The 13875-nt window shown below is 38.5% G+C and overlaps 2 protein-coding genes across 3 annotated transcripts; one reads left to right on the top strand and one right to left on the bottom strand.

Annotated features, from left to right (window-relative positions):
* Nucleotides 1-7462, bottom strand: LOC146146694 (carbohydrate sulfotransferase 14-like). Of its 2 annotated transcripts, none has more exons than XM_083386361.1 (4): nt 6918-7462; nt 4063-4177; nt 3517-3680; nt 1-475 (listed from the first exon to the last, which is right to left on the bottom strand). In XM_083386361.1, the coding sequence occupies exons 2-4, from the start codon at nt 4147-4149 to the stop codon at nt 298-300; spliced, it is 429 nt and encodes a 142-aa protein (XP_083242487.1). In that variant the 5' UTR covers nt 4150-4177; nt 6918-7462; the 3' UTR covers nt 1-297. The 2 variants fall into 2 exon arrangements, with proteins under 2 accessions (XP_083242487.1, XP_083242486.1); XM_083386360.1 differs by lacking the exon at nt 6918-7462 and adding an exon at nt 4945-6910.
* Nucleotides 6886-12866, top strand: LOC146146693 (tubulin alpha chain, testis-specific-like). Its single transcript, XM_083386359.1, has 7 exons — nt 6886-7020; nt 8116-8338; nt 11270-11374; nt 11447-11643; nt 11846-12338; nt 12425-12623; nt 12693-12866. Exons 1-7 carry the CDS (start codon nt 7018-7020, stop codon nt 12826-12828), a joined length of 1356 nt encoding a protein of 451 aa, XP_083242485.1. The 5' UTR covers nt 6886-7017; the 3' UTR covers nt 12829-12866.
* Nucleotides 12867-13875: the final 1009 nt, after the last annotated feature.

Genomic DNA, 13875 nt, shown 5'->3' with positions numbered 1-13875 from the left:
ACCGTTGGTTTTTATTTTATTAAACTCACAGTTAAAGCACTAATTGAAAATATCTAAAAACCAGGCACAAAACCATAATCAGAGTGTAATAAAGCAGGAAACTATTTATATTTTTTTTTAAATTGCACAATGTGGTGCGTAATAAAAGTAGCATACGTAGTCCATAAAACCTTTCAATAAAATATCGCATTCCGGGTATTTTAGACGGCCTGTTGAACTATGACTCAATCAATGGCGCGATTTTGGATATGATTTTTCAAATCTGTTTATTTTACCGTGTGCAGTTTCAAGCGGCGATCACGAACGATTCTGTGAAATGATGCGGGGTAAATATACAGTAACCACCGTGCTAGAATAATTACACATTTCAATGTTTGTCCTCTTCTTCATCACTGTATGATTTTTTGCAAATACGCGCCACGAGTTCATTGCTAGTTGTTTCTCCTCGTTAGATGATTGAACTCGTTTGTCGACACTAGACAATACTAAAAATGTTAGGTATACCAATATTTCTCCTAAACTACTTGCAGGTTTTTATTAAATAGCCTTGTAGTTGTTATATATTTCAATAACTGCGGACTCAATTAGCTAAGCCGTTGTAAAAGATTATTGAAAAAAACATTTTCGAGTTCGGTACCTGGAAACCATCGGCCACGGGTTGGGAAGTGCTGGTATACATTAATGTTTTTGAATGTACAACACAAAATGGAAATTACCTTTTCTCTGACTTTCTTAAACAAAGGTTTGTTAGTGGGGATGAAAACTGAAGCTGTTTTTTGGAAAATTGGTGTAGACCTGATGCAGAGAGCTTTACCAATGATTTAAAGGTTACTTAACACTTCCAGAGACATAGTTTTACTTGCACTTTCACCTTACAAAGTCCTTCATTTTTGGGGTTGACTGAAATATTAGATCTAGGAATTATCTGTATATAAAATGCTATTTCAGGAAATAAAAACCTTTTTAATAATGAAAAACAAAAATATAAATTACTTTGGCCAGGCATGATAATATGTAATCGAATTATGTAATGATAAACTTAAAGCAGCTATTGATATTAAACAACTTAAGTTCAAAATTTTATTCAAAATCATGACTTGTACATGACCTTAATGGAGAAAGATAACAATGCAAAAATGTTAAAAATTAAGTTCAACTAAGGTAGTGAAACATGAAACATATAAGCAATTTAAATTTATCGGGCACTATTCCCTACAACTTTGCAACCTTATGCAGCAGCTATGTTTTATCAACTTGAGACCACTACAACACTTTTACAACTAAAAATATTCATGAGTTTTTATCAGTTTGGATGTATGCCTTCAGACCACCATGAACAGAAGGAAGTAACATATTTTCAGACCTTAAGATTTATATGCCACAAAATTGAAATTCACACTAAGATGTGGTTCAAAGAATGTGCGATGCACAGATATCTGATGTACATCACCAAATTTCCAGATGTGCAGACATATTTTGGCATAACTGAAGTTCTAAATCCTACCACAACTCAACCTTTTCTAAAGTGTGCAATTTAGTTATTGAGGTGTGCACACAAATTGTTTTAAAAATATTTGGTATGCATCTGCCACAGAATGCAAACTAGGTGCAATATGCACCATAACAATAGCCAAGTGTCAAAGTTAAATTTAACACCAAAATATGAGCTTTTCTTTTAATTTGTAATATTTCAAATATGTATATTACGATTACCTACTAACTATTTGTTGAGGACTTAATTTACATTATAATGGTGACCAAATTTTAGAAAATACAGTTGCAAAACAAATGTCATCTTATCTAATTCAATATTTCTTGGCATATATTTTGCTAACTAAGTTTATTATAATGAAGTAAATTAGCTGCAACTATTATTTTCTAGCATTGCAAATGAATAAATAAATAATAATATTGTCTTTTAACTAATAAAACTTTGGAATGGAAGTTAATAGCCAGAAACAGAATTATTAGCTTTAGCAACAATAAAAGTCTTGGCCCTGGTATAGTCCTACCACAGTGTTGAAACAATTATTACAGCAAGGTGCAATATTTGCGTCAGGGTGTTGGTTGCTGTTTGGGTGAGGGCCACTGTGGAAAGCATGGGAAGTGCACCTGCGAGTTTTTTTCAACCTTTCAAAAGTGCAGCCCGAAAAAAATCTGAATTGCACCGTAAACATGTAAAACGTCTGTGCACCCCTATTTATACGTTTACAGTGCAATGTATGCAATACAGAGTGCATGAGAAAATCATAACGTGAAAGTCCGGAAATTTGAAAGCAGACGAGAGATGCACTTTTTTAACTTTGTTGAACCCGATTACCCGGTCACCCGAATTTTTTCGGCCGTGCACCCGCGTGATCTGTCATACTTTCCAGACTGGGGTGAGGGTAGTTTAAGTATTATTATTTAATAATATTGCTTTTAACCTACCCAAACCGAAACGCTAACCCGCACCCTAACCCAAACAATGTTCGCTGAGGTAGGCTTCAGCAACAATAAAAGTCTTTCACCTGCTATTTACTCGGTAAAATTATAAACATCGCATTAACTTAGTACAGTTATAAACATTTGCCCATTTATAATATCCAAAACTGTACAAGATAAAAAACTGTAGTCTGCATCGCTTGGCAACGTTTCGTTATGCATGGTTAGTCTGCGCATTCGCCGTTCGCCTGTATCCTGTTCTAATACAGTCCACTTGAAGCGTCCAAATTTTAACACATGTTCTAACATAGACGCTTTAAAGTCCCGAATTATTTTAATACGAGCGCTACAAGCGCTGAAAACAAATCGAATCGGGTGGCAGCGCCATGTTTGGCAATAAAGGCCCGTTTACACTACAGCTGCACCGAGCTGAGCAAAGTGTAATTTGCATTTAAATTCTATTGTGGCGAGCGTGTCACGCTTTGCTAAACTCAAACCCCATGCAGCAGCTGCAGCTAGCTTAAAGTTATGCTTTGGAGCGATTTCATGCTTTGCTAAACTCAAGCCCAGTGCAGCTATAGAAATACGTTACGTTTGGAGCGATTTTTACGCCCAGCTCGGCTCAGCGCAGCTGTAGTGAAAACAACTTCACGCCCAGCGCAGCTCAGTGCAGCTGTAGTGTAAACGGGCCTTAAGGCACGAAGCTTAAGTTGACCTTTTTTAAGTAGAAGGCAAGCAGCAGTTCGATTTCTACCAGCACCTCGTTTTGTGGCGCCCTGTGGGAATTTCACCAGCCAGGGCTAAAATGTGTGTGCGCCCAATTGCGCGTGCGGTGTATATGTTCGTATTACAGTTTGCTGTACAGTTTTATCAGCCAAACTAAAAATGTAAAGCTGTTATTAAAGTTTCACTTTAATCTGATCGTAAAACTTTCATTATCACTTCTGAGAAAACGATTTTTAAATAAAATCGCGAAATCCTATAAATATTAATTGCTTTTCTTGCTTTAATGTTTAATACATAGGGAACAGATTGGATCTACTAAACGCAATAACAAACTGTTAACAAATTACGCCATTTTATGGGACCTACTTGAAAAATTCCGGCTCATGTTTTGGTGATCCCGTTCTAACTGGAACATCTGACACGTTGCCATAGCGACGTGAGTGGTCTAAATTTTTCAGTGAACCTTCCAAAACTGCCATAACTGCTTTCCAGTGGCTGTTGCCTGCCTTCGACACATAGCAAAACAAAACCTACAACAAAATAAAATAATTTGCAAATGCAAGAGCATACCTTCAGTTCTCTACCTTTAAGTCAGGGGTTCTTAACCTGTGATCCGTGGACTTACAGAGAAACAAGTACATTGACAATAATGCTTTTGGTGCCTTCTGCTTGAATGTATTTAGACTCAATTTTACTTTCATATTTACGCGTAAGTTTGACCGAAAAACAGCAAGTTTTAAAATTCTAATTGTTTTGTAGTTTTTTAAATTCTAATTGTTAAGTAATTTAAGACCCAGGTCAACGCGAACCGATTTTTATTTCAAAAACTGTCGTTAATTTAAAAAAATTGCATTAGAAAAAATTAAACGAACTAAAATATTGAGAGAAGTGCCTTACTTATTTTACTTTTACCTTGTTTACGTCATCAACTATGACGTATTGAAATTGTGCTGGCGTAACTGAAATACTGCAGATGTTATGCGGATCTTTGGCTTGCATTGAACATCGTTTCTAGAGTGATTTGAACCTATAAGTAGAAACACGATGAATAAACATATTGTTTTAAAATAAGTTCAACAGATGCCGATCCCAAACGCTATTAGCTTGGTTGTATGGTGTTCTGCTTTGGTAAAATGTCAAACTAAAGTTTTTTGTTCGGTTAAACAACTTTAAATTCGGCTCACTTTTTGAGAATTGCCATACAGAAACTTTTTATGATCTAATTACTTTCTTTCACAGATGGAAATACAATTGCACACTTCCATTCGACAATTGCTTATACTAAAAATATTTTTAAAAGATGTTTATCCAGCGGTAGACCTATATTTCCACCACTAGGTTGTGCAATAAAGGTAATCTTAAATCGTTCAGCAGCGCCGGTTTGGATGTATATGTGCGCAATAAAGCTTTTTTATGTTAAATAAATATTAATTGAACTTATTTTTTTGTTGTAGAATAAAATCCCTGACACTAAATACAATTTCATATGACCTTCTTTTTAGGTGATATAACTATCGATTTTTTCGTCAAATGCCAATACACTATTAAGTTAAACTAGATATGTATTCAAAAACCTGCAACGTATTCCATAATTTAATATACCAACGCGTAACCTTATAACTCAGAAATAAGTTTTGTCAAGAACTAAAACTTCTATTTCACATTACCGACAATATAATTGGGAAAACCTACTATTTGAAACGAATACGATTGACGAAAACATACAAAGTTAAAGATTTGCATTAGGTTAAACCAGCGCGGTATGTGTTTTTTGTGTGAATAATGGGGTCTTACCTTTTACTCATTTTAATTCGGTGAGAGCTGTACCGTCAGATTCAGCACCCTTGACCAAGCGACTGTATGTAGCGAGACCGAAAGCGCCTTGCCTAAACAAAGGCTTATCGATTGCACTTGCCAGCAGTGTACGCCAGGCAGCTGGATGGCCTAATCGCTGTGATTCGAATGTAGCCAGGGCAACAAATACACAAGTACAAGCCACAGCAGACAACATACGAAGCCAGGCTCGTTTGGATGATAGCTGAAAGCAGTTTTGGTCTGCTGGTTGCTGGGCGATTACACCGCACCCATGTTTGCCGAGCGATAAGAGGCCAAACAAATTGGCTTTGTGCTTTCTTTCCCGGCGGTATGGCATGTCGCGGCAAGACGCCTATTACGTACAAGACCTGCTTTTTAATATGCTCTTTAATTCGCGTTACTCAAGCCCTGGAAATGCGGATAAATGCTTGGGTGAAATCGTGAAAACAAAGCAATCGCAGCGATTTAAATTCGAATTTAAAAGAGTGGTCCCTTTTGTAGAAAACCTTTAAATTGAAACGCTCTTGTAATAATGAATTCAAGCATTCGAGCAACGCTGCGTAATTACATTACACAACTTATCTGGCGTCGTTCGCTTGACACAAATTAAAATCCCAGTTGATTAGATTTGATACAATTCAGTTCGATATCATGTGTCGCTCTTCGATACCGCCCTGCCAGCTTTTTAAGGGGCTTAAAGTACGACGTACTCAACAACCTTCTAGTGACCGACTGAGTGCCTAGTTGCTGGAAACAGACTAATATCGATTCCATGTCAGGAAAAATTTCGTGCTGTGGTATAAATCGTGGCTTAGGTCGAGCAACACACGCTATGTTATATGAAACACCATCCATTATAATCGGAACGATCAATTTTAGACTATGGCTACATGCACATTTTTCAATTTTTTAAACCTTTCCATTGATATCTACCTGACAAGATGTTTTACCGTTATTTTATATTTGCAATGTTGATCCAATAAACCGCTAATAATGGTCTCCAGTTGCTTTTTGACACTATTATTTTATTGCCGTAAAGTAAATACCCTTTGATTTCCATCACAGCTTGTTTGTAATATTGGCTTACTTTTACTTGCGGGATACAACACAGACAGCCCTACAAAAGCCTTTTGTGCTACAACCTATTTTGACTTATAGCTTTTGTTATAACCTGTCCTGTAGGAAATAGAATGGTGCCCTGCCCCTTTAAGTAAATTTGACGAAATTTTAATAACAATCAAATTGATTGCATGTTATAAAAGCCGTCACCTGTTAACAAAACCTGGGAACTTTATTATCAGGTTTAACTGTTTTTCGTCCTGTATTTTTATCTCTAAAGCTCGCAACTCAGGGCACAGTCTGAAATATTTTAATATATCCAATTTTGAAATCTACATTCAGTAATCAAGTCTAGGCACAACTTTGAAGTCTTAAACCTTGTCTGTGAATAGAAATAGATACAACTAAGAGGACAAGAAATGTACAAGGGCTATGTTTGATAAGTTAACCCCCAGGCGCAATTTTGGAACATGCTAATTGTGGGTTATTATTGGTCACTTAACTACACAAGGTATACTCAACAGTTATATAGAGTTAGTTATTTCCACATAACTTAACAGATTTCATAACTTAATAGCTTTAAACGAAACGTGATTATCAACTAATGGTATTATTTGCAACATTTGACAAATGGCAAATCAAATTATTTGTTATATATGTAATCCTAAAACCCCAGGAATGATAAATAAGGTCTTTCCAAACGCGCATTACCCGAAAAACAAATAAAACTTGCGTGACGTTCAAATAATTTTCAACCAATAACATTATCTAATTTAGAACAAATAACAACCAATCAAAAGCCTTAAGTTACCTAAATCTTGTTCAATCAGGCCCGAAACAACACTGTTTACTATTACGTCATAGTCGCCCAGACACATCAGACAAACACTCACGAGTTTTCCGCACATTCAGTGGTGAAGTCACATCGTAAAGCTGTGTCTCGTTCCTCTGCGCAAATTTGCTTGAAAATCTTCGATCTACTAATTCAGAATAATGGTACGTTGACTTGGTATGCTTTATTTTGTTGCTAATACTTGTGTTGTAAGTTTTAAGGTTGATTTAACTCTATTCGTCGTAGTTAAACAACTGTTTTGCGGTGTACAGTTACTGAGAGCTAGCTTAAAAGTACACTTTTAGACTTATCTAGGCGGCGTTAATAATGGCTGCTGGTGTTTCACCGCCTATTTGTTCACACAAAGTATCAAGTGTTGAACGGTCATTTTTAACAAAGTTGGATGCTATTTTAACGCAAAATGGGAAATGTTCGCCTATAAAATGTCGAAATCTAAACATGCAAATACTTGGCGCTGGTTTTCTACCACTTTTTTTAAAGTACAGTACCAAAACGAGTTGTTAAAATTGAAATTTCAAGGAAGAAATAAATATGATAACAATACTTGACCAACTCAAACGCTAACTCGCACCCAAATAATTTTAGCAAAATAAACGGCGCTGGTCTAGAATCCTACCACAACGCGCATTATTTGGGTTAGGTTGCGGGTTAGCGTTTGGGTTAAGGTGGGTCAAGTATTATTATTAAATAAAGAATATAATAATACTTCACCCACCCACACCCAAACGCTAACCCGCAACCTAACTCAATTTTGTGCGTTGATTTCATAACTGTGGTAGGATTCTAGACCAGCGCCAAATAAACCCACCGAACGAAAAAGTAGGATTCAAGTAACGTTTTGTTCACGCAAAGTTGCAAGTACTGAACCGTTGGCGATTTTTAACAAAGTTTGATGCTATTATAATGCAAAATGGGGCGCTCTTTCACTTTTCTAAGTTTCGCACGTGAAAAGTTATGCAAAAAAAAAAATAATAATACCGTATACCTCAAGGCATATTGTTTGGGTGAGGGTGGGTCAAGTAATATTATGTTTGTTATTAATAACACTTATTATATGCGTTGTGGTATGCGGTATTTAAAGAAAAAAAATTTTTTATTAATTTTTACGTACAATAGTAAAAGCGTCCAGGTTCCTAGCACCGCTTTATAACACGGCTGCGGTTAGCGATATAGATATCGCGTGCGAATGAAACCCCAATCAATAACTTAGGGTGCAAATGTGTCTTTAACATTTCTAGCGTGAATGTATCTCAATCCACGTCGGCCAAGCCGGAGTCCAAATCGGAAACGCCTGTTGGGAGCTTTACTGCCTCGAACATGGCATTCAGCCCGACGGTCAGATGCCCAGCGATAAAACTATCGGCGGCGGCGACGATTCCTTCAACACTTTCTTCAGTGAAACCGGAGCGGGAAAGCACGTGCCGAGAGCCGTGTTCGTCGATTTGGAACCGACTGTTGTCGGTTAGTCAATAAAACATGTTTTATTTTCACAATAACCTTTTTTCCACAGATAGTTATACTTTGTAAGGGTTTCATTATTACAGGTTTGACATTGAGTTGGATGATAAATGTTCAGGGTTGATCAATTTCCGCTGTGGTTTGGAAGCAGCTTCGACAAGTAAAAGTTTAACATTAACTTGAATTCATGCCGTAACGCAAAGCTTATTCAAGCATGTTAAATTCATTTCCGCGACTCGTGGGTATGACGTCACAGCCGCGGTGCGCGTTTTCGCCTCCTCAAACAAAGAACGGCGACCTGGTTATAGTTTACTTTCTCCTTTTTGTGTCAAGCAATGAAATAAACAAATTTAGTCGCTTTAGTTCCACTTTTTAAGGTGCTTTGTTCGTTCCCGGTTTACTTCTCAATCCCATCCACTTGTGTTTTCCGCTTGAGTGACTTCTGAAGTACCCTTAAGTTATATTTGCTCATTCCCATTTCCCTCCTCACCTCCTAACATGTGTTAGGAACCTCGCTCGTGATAAATTATATAAAGATTCATTGTTTCATGGTTTTGTGCCCAAAGCCTCGTTTGTTATGCGCTGGCTATTTTTAGCGCAAATGTTTAACCTAGTAAAAGGACCGGGACTTTCACTAGAATCTGGCTATTCCATTATCTATGTGATTGCTAAACTCAGTCTACACAACTCAAAATGGTAAAAGGGTCGCAACAAGAAAATAAAACATCATGGCCGTATACTGAAGTTTATATTGTCCAAAAATATACCGTTCAATGTTCTTTTAGCGTACTCGTGGGCTACTATGCTACCCAGAAACCCAGTCTTAATCGCCCAAAGCGCGAAAAAAAATTGACTTTTTGGTTTTAAGTGTCAAAATTTTCTATTTGAAAGGATACGTGACGTATTAGGCACACAAAAGAGATTCGCATATTACTTGCTTTCACAGAGTTTGAGTCACGCGATGCAACATACCATAATATGCATAACGCTTTTAGATTTGCGCACATGGGAAAACTGTTCACTGAGAAGGTAGCGAAAGAGCTAAGCTCACTTATTTAATATTCACTTTAACATCGTTCAAACCAAAAAATTCACAAAAAGTGTAATTAAATTAATACAAAAGGTCGCAGACTGAGAAGTTTGCGAAGCGTTCCCTTAACCTAATATTGCCTGTTACGCTTTTGGCTACTTTAATTTCGGTTGCCAACAATGGCGTTTTGACGCATTTCTAGCAGGCTGGGCTTCATTTATTTTTAACAGATTCCAACGTTAATATATTCACAAGTAACAACTAACTTGGGAAATTCGGTGATTTCGTAAGCATTTGACGGCACAAAAGTTATAATTTCGTTCCGGATCGTTTGTTGCGCAGGCCTGATTGCCAGCATTAGGGCAAATAAGGGAAATTTCGAACTGTACTATGGAATAACATCACGGTGCCTGTTACGTTGTGTGCCACTCCATATCCTTTCACTACTAAAGTTTCAAAATGCAAAGTTTCGTGGCATAAAGTTTTACAACCACCTTTACATACAGTCCACTAAACACCCTTTGATAAAGGCTACGTTATTTAACCAAAAAACAAAAAATAATTAAAATGCATAATGCTTAGATGTCTGCTTGGAAAACGAACAATAGTGCATACTTAATACCTATGAAGACTGTATGGGCACCAGGGGCGTATCCAGAAATCCAAAAAGAGTGGGGTCCTGAATTTTCAACTTAGGGAATTCCCCGTTTTTCCGTCTGACGTAAATGACGTCATAAAATATTGACAGATATGACGTCATAAAACAGCGATTGTAATGACGTCATAAATAATAAAAAAAATCATCAGAAACAGCCAATTAACGTCCAGCAAAAGCAAACTTTTAGACGCAAAACACATTTCACACGTACATCGTTGACACTCCTGCCAGGCGCCAGCTGCGAAACCGCTTAGTGTAGAATCGTTAACTTCAGGAGAAAAACGAAAAGAAGTCCGTGAAATATATGTGATCGATTTTGGTAAATCCATTTACGGGACTACGCTAAATTAAAAGCACTTCTTTCGCCACCTGCAATACTAAACGAAGATCGCATTTCCCCGGTGTTATTTCATTAGCGCAACATCTGCAAAAACGCCACTGCAATAGTTAATCTAGTTCAGTGTTTTTCACCTTTTTAACTGAGTACAGACCTGGCGAGCGAAGCGAGCGCGATTTTTTTTAGGGGGGAAAATGGCATTGTTTAAAATTTCTTGCAAGTTTTTGTTACATTGCCGAAAATAAAAATAAAAGAAATGTTGAAAAATATATGTGCAATATTTTTGAATACGTTTTCCGTTTGGCCGCGAGGCACTTGGCAGCCTTCCACGGCGCAACGGTAGAGAAGCGCTAATCTAGTTCAATAGACAGCATCAAAACGTAAAAACCGGACGTAAAAAGAACATTCGCGCAAAGCGCGAAAATTTTTCGCACTTTGCGTAGTTAAAATACTCAAAAAGTATTTAAAATGGACTCGTGTATAGTTTGTTAAAGAGGCAGCGGGCCCGATTAATTACAGCGACCGCTTGATTGACTGTTATTAATTGTCGAACACCCACTTGTTCATCAGCCAACCCTAACGAATAACGAAAGGCGAAAGACAAAAAAATATCCTGCGTTTACGGTCGACCAAACAAGAAACGAAAAAGGCGTTTTGCCTTTGATTTTGGTTTCGCATTAGCAAGACGTGTGACCCAATTACACTGAAAAAAACACGCAGCTTAGGACGGTGAGGTAAACCCTGACAAAATCGAACAATAAACGTTAATGTCACTTCCGAAAAGGGGGAGGTCCGAACCCCCAAACCCCCCCCCTGGATACGCCACTGATGGGCACCTATTTTGTTTTACTCATCAACATGACATTCACCCGTGATTACCGAATATACCTAATCGTGGGTTAATTTCAGATGAGGTCCGCACCGGAACCTACCGCCAGCTGTTCCACCCCGAGCAGTTGATCACCGGCAAGGAAGATGCCGCCAACAACTACGCTCGTGGACATTACACCATCGGTGAGTTGCGCTGCCTGCACGATTTGCTTTTCTGCTTACTAGATGGTGAACTAATAAATGGTTTGGTTTCAGGAAAGGAAATCGTCGACTTGGTCCTTGACCGCATCCGCAAGTTGGCCGATCAGTGCACCGGTCTCCAGGGATTCCTCATCTTCCACTCCTTCGGAGGAGGAACTGGATCCGGATTCGCGTCTCTTCTCATGGAGAGGTTGTCAGTCGACTACGGAAAAAAGTCTAAGTTGGAGTTCGCTATTTACCCGGCCCCACAGGTAAAAACATCCTAAGTTCTGGCATACGCGATTTTTATGTGATAAAACGATTATTGTTTTGTTTATTGCATTGTGCAACTGAAACTTGATACATATGTTTGTACAACTGCGGTCTGTGTTGCTTCGGGCGAAATATTATATATCTGACTTCATTGTCTGGTGTGCTTTTCGACAATCGGGTCATGTTACGCTTTTCCTTCAGATTTCAACAGCCGTTGTTGAGCCATACAACTCCATCCTGACCACCCACACCACTCTGGAGCATTCCGACTGTGCTTTCATGGTCGACAACGAGGCCATCTACGACATTTGCCGCCGAAACCTCGACATCGAACGACCAACTTACACCAACCTGAACCGTCTCATCGGCCAGATTGTGTCTTCAATCACCGCTTCTCTGCGGTTTGATGGCGCTCTCAATGTCGATTTGACTGAGTTCCAAACCAACTTGGTGCCATACCCACGTATCCACTTTCCATTGGTCACTTACGCCCCAGTGATCTCGGCCGAGAAAGCTTACCACGAGCAACTTTCTGTTGCCGAGATCACCAACGCTTGCTTCGAGCCAGCCAATCAGATGTTGAAATGCGATCCACGTCACGGCAAGTACATGGCTTGTTGCATGTTGTACCGTGGTGACGTCGTCCCTAAGGACGTCAACTCCGCCATTGCAACCATCAAAACCAAGCGTACCATCCAGGAAATTATAAAAACACACTTTATTTCTTATATTTCCCGTAAACTTTCTTATATTTTCCGCCTTGTTTCAATTTTCTTTATTTACAGTTCGTGGATTGGTGCCCAACTGGCTTCAAGGTTGGAATCAACTACCAACCTCCAACTGTTGTTCCTGGTGGTGATTTGGCAAAGGTGCAGCGTGCAGTTTGCATGTTGAGCAACACAACTGCCATCGCTGAAGCCTGGGCTCGTTTGGATCACAAGTTCGACTTGATGTACGCCAAGCGTGCCTTCGTCCACTGGTAAGTTGCGTTGCTTTAAATTACCCTGTTCATTTCCGAGTTAATGCCAATGACTGATTTTTATCAAAGGTATGTTGGCGAGGGAATGGAAGAAGGTGAATTCTCAGAAGCTCGTGAGGATCTGGCAGCTCTGGAGAAGGATTACGAGGAGGTTGGAGTCGATTCGGTCGAGGGCGAAGCTGAAGAAGCCGAAGATGAATATTAAACTCGCGTTTTTCAATTCGCCTTGAAGAAATAAAAGTTGAGCAAACAAAACGTCCTTGTTTAATTATACTCCATTTGTTTGGTTTTTAGCTTCCTGTTTATCATATGCTTGAAGTTTCAAGTCCGAAGTACTTTTATCGCTTGAGGGAATCATTAACGTGATGCTTCGGGTCGATTAAAACTGACTCCTTAAGTAAAGTATAAAGAGTTCAGAAAAGGAATCTTTGTTATTTAAACTCTCATCTATTTAGTGGTTGTCGTCACCCGCAAGATATTGGGAACCAATAAAATATAACCAATTAGGAGCACAAGCAACCGACCGTCACCATTACAGTTTTTAATTAATGAAACAAGCGTAGCTTCAGTCAAACAATGTATAATAAAAATAGTAGAACCCTCAAACTGTAACTTTATCTTGTGCAAACTGAAATCCAGACATTTTAACCAAATTTTAATACAATCCGTCTAAATTTTTTTCCAATTTTGAAATGTGTTTTTAATTGACCCTGGTTTACGCATTATACGCAATATATTTGAAGGTCACGCAACATATCGAAAACTTAAAAAAGGTCGCGAGAACAGCAAGGTTGGGAACCACTGAATTCTATGAACTTAAACATGTAACTACGGGAAATCATCATTTGAGAAAATAAACTGCGAAAGCATTGCGGTAAATATCCGACGCAAAAAGTCGTAGTTTATCGCCCCTTAGTTGCAGTGATTCCAAAGTATGGGGGATGGCTTGTCGTTCCTTACAAACGAATTACTTTACAAATATTTAAACTGTTGCCGGTAAACACAACAATCTCCCCACGCCCATTAAATAGAACCCGGTAACCCAGAGAGATGAACACATTATTTACGGGCCCTGAAAATATCAGACTTTGTGTCAACATTATCTTTGCACGGAAGATCCGAGTGGGCGGCCGACTACAATAGGTAGATACTTAAACATGCATTGTGAGGTCCCAAATCCAAGCATTATAGGAAAGTTTCCTATTGGCTGAAATTTTATGACGTCACAGACGCTCAGCTGAGCGGCCGAACT

The sequence above is a fragment of the Ascidiella aspersa genome, chromosome 4, assembly GCF_963924565.1.
Source record: "Ascidiella aspersa chromosome 4, kaAscAspe10.2, whole genome shotgun sequence".
Taxonomy (NCBI): Eukaryota; Metazoa; Chordata; class Ascidiacea; order Phlebobranchia; family Ascidiidae; genus Ascidiella; species Ascidiella aspersa.
The sequence above is the reverse complement of the archived record's forward strand: the minus strand, read 5'-3'. Positions and strand labels throughout refer to the sequence as shown.